The 7,298-nt window shown below is 36.3% G+C and overlaps 1 protein-coding gene across 9 annotated transcripts in view; it reads left to right on the plus strand.

Moving 5' to 3' along the window:
• Window positions 1-2,662, plus strand: part of SGK3 (serum/glucocorticoid regulated kinase family member 3) — a 187,393-nt gene extending 184,731 nt beyond the window's left edge. For all 9 annotated transcript variants that reach the window (XM_021669673.2, XM_021669576.2, XM_021669562.2 and 6 more), the window contains one exon: window positions 501-2,662. In XM_021669673.2, the coding sequence (XP_021525348.1) occupies window positions 501-671 (171 nt within the window). In that variant the 3' untranslated portion in view covers window positions 672-2,662. The remainder of the gene's footprint in view (window positions 1-500) is intronic.
• Window positions 2,663-7,298: the final 4,636 nt, after the last annotated feature.

Below are 7,298 nucleotides of genomic sequence, written 5' to 3' on the forward strand. Positions count from 1 at the left end.
GCCAAAAGATTGGTCACCCCTGTTTTAGAAGAACGGATGACTTCACCTAAATAATAAAAGTCAAGAAAGGAAAAGCAGAAAAGTGTTTCAAAGGAATGAATTAGGAAGACATCTAACCTTGCCAGGAATAAACACAGAAATTCATAAAGGAGTTATAATAAAGGACTAAATTGGTCTAGGTGCAGTGGCTCACACCTGTAATCCCAGCACTTTGGAAGGCCAAGGTGAGGAGTTCGAGACCAGCCTAGCCAACATGGTGAAACCTCGTTTCTACTAAAAACACAAAAAGTTAGCTGGGTGTGGTGGCTGGTGCCTGTAATCCCAGCTACTCTGGGAGGCTGAGGCAAGAGAATCGCTTGAACCTGGGGGGCAGAGGTTGCAGTGAGCCCACTGGCACTCCAGCCTGGATGACAGTGCAAGACTCCATCTCAAAAAAAAAAAAGGACTAAATTCATGAAAGAAAAGCTAAGATGAATAATACTGTGCTTTTGATATTTTAGGCTGGACCAGATGATATCAGAAACTTTGACACAGCATTTACAGAAGAAACAGTTCCATATTCTGTGTGTGTATCTTCTGACTATTCTATAGTGAATGCCAGTGTATTGGAGGCAGATGATGCATTTGTTGGTTTCTCTTATGCACCTCCTTCAGAAGACTTATTTTTGTGAACAGTTTGCCATTCAGAAACCATGGAGCAAAATAAGTCTATAGATGGGACTGAAGCTTCTATTTGTGTGAATATATTCAAATATGTATAACTAGTGCCTCATTTTTACATGTAATGATGAAAACTATAAAAAAATGTATTTTCTGCTACGTGCAAGAAAAATAGGGCATTTTAAAAGAGCTGTTTTGATTAAAATTTATATTGTTTAGTAAGTTTATTTTTAAACAAAATTTAAAAGCTATTATTCTTAGCATTAACCTGTTTTTAAAGAAAACTTTTTTGCAATTGACTGTTTTTTCCCTCTAAGTTTACACTAACATCTACCCAAGATAGACTGTTTTTAACAGTCAATTTCAGTTCAGCTAACATTTATTAATACCTTTGTAACTCTCTAGTATGACTTTTGTTATCACATCAAAACTATGCAATTGGTACATGGTTCTTTAAGAAGAAATCGTATTTTTCCATAATATATCACTGTTTGAAATCTTTGGTTCATAGTATGATTAAAATGTAAAAGCATAATTAATGCATTGGCTGCTAGTTAACACTTGGAGTAACTTTATTCTGCAGATCATTTAAGAAGTAACAAAAGGAAATTATTTGTTTTTGAAATACCAATTCAACTTTGTGGATTATTTTTCCTCGGAAGGAAAAGAAAAAGTTTAATGGTTAGGAATTTTAAGTATTCCCAAAGATCTGAAGGGCAATAAAATGTACTGCTGGATTTTTTAAGGTGGTACCAAAAACGAGTATCTGTCATATATTCATATTACAAATATATTCTATTTATGTTCTATTCATCTTTTGAATGTTTAGTATGCTATTAAGTCATTCTAAATCTTTGTATTTGCTTTTGCAAATAGGTATTTCAAAGCTCTTTTCCTAATGGGTTAAGTAAAATAAAAAATTGAGCTTTCTAGAGTATTTGCCTAATTGGGAATTCAAAAGTAAAATAACAAGCCAGGCATGGTCGCTCATGCCTATAATCCCAGCACCCTAGGAGGCCGAGGCAGGCAGATTATTTGAGCTCAGGAGTTTGAGACCAGTCTGGGAAACATGGTGAAACCCTATCTCTACAAAAGATACAAAAATTAGCCAGACATGGTGGCACGTGCCTTTAGTCCCAGCTACTCTGGAGGCTGAAGTGGGAGGATGGCTTGGGAGGTTGCAGTGAACTGAAATCGTGCCACTGCACTTCAGCCTGGGTGCCAGAGCGCGACCCTATTAAAAAAAAAAAAGTAAAAACAAATTGTGAGTCAACATAAATGTATATAGTTTTATTACAATGTAACAAAAGTTAAAAATCAGACAGATGTGTATTCAGTATCCAATTCAATATATCTTAGAAAAAGTACAGGAAACATACCTTAAAATCGTAACCTACCAACTAACTTATAGGCTTATAAAAGTAAAGGAGAATAACTGGCTGGCATGGTGGCTCATGCCTATAAAATCCCAGCACTTTGGGAGGCTGAGGCAGGAGAATCACTTGAGCCCAGGAGTTCAAGACCAGCCTGGGCAATATGGTGACACCTCATTTCTATTCATTTTTTTTTTTTAAAAAAGAGAGACTTAACTACAGAAGAACTTTTAAAAATTAAAATAAGCTTACCTTGGAATTCCGATTCTTGGATTAGAGTAGAGATATTTTTAAGTTATGTAGGAAACATTCTTATAAAAGTTTAATGACCCACTTCAGATGCTCCAAGAACAAGCATCCCTTCCATGTTTGTCTTGAGAAAGAAATTATGAAAGCATTTCTCACCAATACTCTTTGGCTTAAAAATATTCAGAATTGGGCAGGGGGGTGGCAGTGTGCTTTTCTTACATTAACAATATTTATATCCAATACACTGAATCTTCCTTCAGAGGTAAGACTTTAATATCTACACTGTAAATATTTGACTTATTTGGCACTACTGTAAGTTTTGCTTTTACACAAAGCTCTTTGCTTATTATAAAGCAAAATAAAAATTGTAGTTTCTTGTATGATTTTTTTGTACTCATTCATTCCTCAGTTAAGCTGCCAAAAATAAAAGTGCAATATTGTATATTTTTAAGAACAAATTTAAAATAGAATTTTGATGTTTCTCAGATCACAAGTTATACAAATCTATATAGTATAATAAAATCTATGAAAAGATAAACCACCTAATGTCTGTCATTATTTGAAATTGAAATTGGTAATGTTACAATGGTCATTACAAAATGAATTATTTATATGTGTGAGGGAGAAAAATTTGAACAGAAAATATTTGCACAGAAAAAATTGATACAGGATCAAGTGTAAATCCTAGTTGATTGTGGTATATTACTATTTTGATTTGGCTGTGAATCCATTCAGTTCTGGGCTTTTCTTTATTGGGAGACTTTTTGTTCAATAAAAATTGTAGTTTCTTGTATGATTTTTTTGTAGTCATTCATTCCTCAGTTAAGCTGCCAAAAATTAAAGTGCAGTATTGTATATTTTTAAGAACAAATTAAAAATAGAATTTTGATGTTTCTCAGATCACAAGATATTCAAATCTGTATAGTATAGATATAGTATAGTATATGTCCAAGTATTTTCTATTCAAAGGGATGTTGTTAAATTCAACATCCCTTTATTATAAAAACCCTCAACAAACAAGGCATAGAAGGAATATACCTAAAAATAATAAAAGCTATAGATGATAAACGCAGAGCTAATATACTGAATGGAAAAAAGTTGAAAGCCTTTCCTCTAACCCTAGAATATACATTCATTTTATCAGCACATAGAACATTCTCCAGAATAGATAATATGTTAAGCTACAAAACAAGCCTCAACAAATCTTTAAAAATGTATCAAGTATCTTCTCAGGTCACAATGGAATAAAACCAGAAATCCATACTAAGAGTAACTTTGGAGACTGTAAATATGTGGAAATTAAACAACATGCTCCTGGATGACTGACCATTAGGTGAACAAAAAAATTTTTATGTAAGTGGAAAAAGAATTTTGAAACAGATGAAAATGGAAACATGACATACCAAAACCTGTGGGATGCAGCAAAAGAAGTGCTAAGAGAAGTTTATGGTAATAAATGCCTAACAAAAAGTAGCAAGGTTACAAATTAATCTAACAGTGTACTTCAAGGAACTAGAAAAAGCAAGAACAAACAAAATGAGCAGAAGGATCAAGGGCAGAACTAAATGAAATAGACTAAACAATATAACAGACCAATGAAATAAGTTGGTTCTTGGAAAAGATAAAATTGATAAACTGCTAGCTAGACTAGCCAAGAAAATAAAGAGAAGACCCAAATAAACAACTGGAAATGAAAAAGGAGACATTACAACTGATACCACAGAAATACAAGAGATTATCAGATTATTATGAACAACTATACTTAAAAAGTGGATAAATTCCTGGAAACATAAAACCTACCAATATTGAATCAGGAAGAAATAGAATACCCAGACAGACCAGTAATGAGTAACAAGATTGAATCATTAACAAAAGTCTCCCAACAAAAGCCCAGGACTGAATGGATTCACAGCCAAGTCAAAATGATAATATACCACAATCAACTGGGACTTATACTTGATCCTATGTCAAGTATATGTAAGGGATGCAAGGACAGTTCAGCATATGCAAATCAATAAACATCAGAATGAAGGAAAAAACACATGATCATCTCAATAGATGGAGGAAAATCATTTCACAAAATTCGACATCCCTTTATTATAAAAACCTCAACAAACAAGGCATAGAAGGAATATACCTAAAAATAATAAAAGTTATATATGATAAACCCAGAACTAATATACTGAATGGAAAAAAGTGAAAACCTTCCCTCTAAGAACTGGAACAATACAAGGATGCCCATTTTCACTACTTCTATTTGACATAATTCTGGAAGTCCTAGCCAGAGCCATCAGGCAAGAGAAAGAAAGAAAAAGCATCCAGGTTGGAAAGAGGAAATTAGGCCAGGTGTGGTGGCTCACACCTGTAATCCCAGCACTTTGGGAGACTGAGGCAGGTGGATCGCTTGGAGTCAGGAGTTTGAGACCAGCCTGGCCAACGTGGGGAAATTCCGTCTCTACTAAAATACAAAAATTAGCTGGGCAAGGTGGCAGGTGCCTGTAATCCCAGCTACTAGGGAGGCTGAGGCAGGAGAATGGCTTGAATTTGGGAAGGAGGCAGAAGTTGCAGTGAGCTGAGATAGTGCCATTACACTCCAGCCGGAGTGATAGCGAGACTCTTTCTCAAAAAAAAAAAAAAAAAAAAAAGTTAAATTGACCCTCATCACTGATGATTTTTTTTTTCTTTTGAGACATGATCTTGCCCTGACGCCCAGGCTGGAGTGCAGTACTGCGATCATGGTTCGCCATAGCTCAATCTCCCAGGCTCAAGTGACCTCCCACTTTAACTTCTCAAGTAGCTGGGACTACAGATACACACCACCATCCCTGGCTAACATTTTTCATTTTTGGTATAGATGAGGTATTGCTATGTTGCCCAGACTGGTCTCGAACTCCTGACCTCAATCAGTCCTCCCTCCTCAGCTTCCCAAAGTGTCGGGATTACAGGCATGAACCACCATGCCTGGTCTCATCCTATATCTAGAAAAACATGGCCAAATGCAGTGGCCCATGTCTGTAATGCCAGCACCTTGGGAGGCAAAGGCAGGCAGATCACTTGAGTCCAGAAGTTCAAGACCAGCCTGGCTAACATGGTGAAACCCTGTCTCTACAAAAAAAAAAAAAAAAAAACCACACACATACACACACAAATTAGCCAGGCATGGTGGTACACATCTGTAGTCCAGCTACTTGGGAAGCTGAGGTGGGAGGATCGCTTGAGCCCAGAAGGCTGAGGCTGGAGTGAGTGCTGATTGCACCACCAATGCACTCCAACCTGGGCTGCACAGTGAGACCCTGTCTCAAGGAAAAACAAAAAGAAAGTAAGAGACTCCACCTCAAAACTCTTAGATTTGATAAATAAATTCAGTAAAATTGCAGGATACAAAATCAACATACAAAAATCAGTAGCATTTTTACATGCTAATAATGATCTAGCTAAGTAAGAAGGCAGTTTCATTTACAATAGCAACAAAGCAGCAGCAACAACCAATAAACACCTAGGAATAAATTTAAATAAGGGGGTGAAAATCTCTACAAGGAAAACTACAAAACACTGATGAAAGAAATTGAAGGTGACACAAATCGCAAAACATCTCATGGATCATGGATCAGAAGAATTAATATCATTAAAATGACCATGATGCCCAAAGCAACCTATAGATTGAATGCAATTCTTATCAGAATTAGAAAAGCAATCCTAAAATTCATATGGAACCAAAAAAGAGCCTGAATTGCCAAAGAAACCCTGAGCAAAAAGATCAAAGGTTGGCTGGGGACGGTGGCTCACGCCTGTAACCCAAGCACTTTGAGAGGCCAAGGCAGGAAGATGACTTGAGTCCAGGGCAACAAAGAGACCCCATTTCTACAAAAAATTTTTAAAAATTAGCCAGGCATGGTGGCATGTGCCAGTAGTCCCATCTACTTGGGAGGCTAAGGCGGGAGGATTGCTTGAGCCTGGGAGTTCAAGGCTGCAGTGAGCTGTGATCACTCCACTGCACTCCAGCTTGGGTGATGGAGCAAGACCCCATCTCAAAAAAGAAAAAAAGAAAAAAGATGGAGGCATCACATTACCTGACTTTAAAATATATTACAAGGCTGGCCGGGCATGATGGCTCACACCTGCAATCCTAGTACTTTGAGAAGCGGAGATAGCCAGGTCACTTGAGACCAGGAGTTTGAGACCAGCCAGGGCAACATAGTGAGACCCCATCTACAAAAAATACAAAAAAGCCAGCTATGATGGTACACATTTGTAGTCCCAGCTACTTGGGAGGCTGAGACAGAAGGATCTTCTAATAGATTTTTATGTATTTGATACATCCTTTAAAATACCTGTTAAGTCAGGCATGGTGGCATGCGCTTGTAGTCCCAGCTATTGTGGAGGCTGAAGCGGGAGGATTGCTTGAACCTATGAGATGAAAGTTGCATTGAGCTGAGATGGTACCACTGCATTCCAGCCTGGGTGACAGAGTGAGACTGTGTCTAAAACAAATTTTTTAAATGATCAGATGAAAACATGTCATGGCAAAAATAAAATTTAAAAATTAAAATTAAAGCTTTGAAAAAATTTTTAAATAAAAAATAAAAGCTTCGTATTTCTCAAAACTCAAAAACTCTTAAGACAATAAGAGCTGTATTTTGCTGCATATGGATTATACCTCAATGAAAAATATTAAAAAGCAAAAAGCTATACGAAAGGCAAAAATAAAAATAATTCATAATTCTACCACCCTAAAAGAAATATTTGAGCCATCTTACCAGATTACATGTAACTTGTTTCTGCTGTTTAGTAGTATTTTGTAAAAATAAAGTATGCAGCAATAAGTAGCAATGGCATTTTGACTCTGGATAACACTATCATTTTCAGAGGGTTTGCAATGTGTAAAAATATGCTGAATTCTTAAGGTTTTTAAATTCCGATTTTAGATCTAACATTTTTTTTCTAAGAGTCTCACTTTGTTACCTAGGCCAGAGTGCAGTGGTGCAATCATAATTCACTGCAACCTCCCACTTCAGC

The sequence above is a fragment of the Aotus nancymaae genome, unplaced genomic scaffold, assembly GCF_030222135.1.
Source record: "Aotus nancymaae isolate 86718 unplaced genomic scaffold, 86718_ANA_hifiasm-v0.15.2.pri h1tg000036l, whole genome shotgun sequence".
Lineage (NCBI taxonomy): Eukaryota > Metazoa > Chordata > Mammalia > Primates > Aotidae > Aotus > Aotus nancymaae.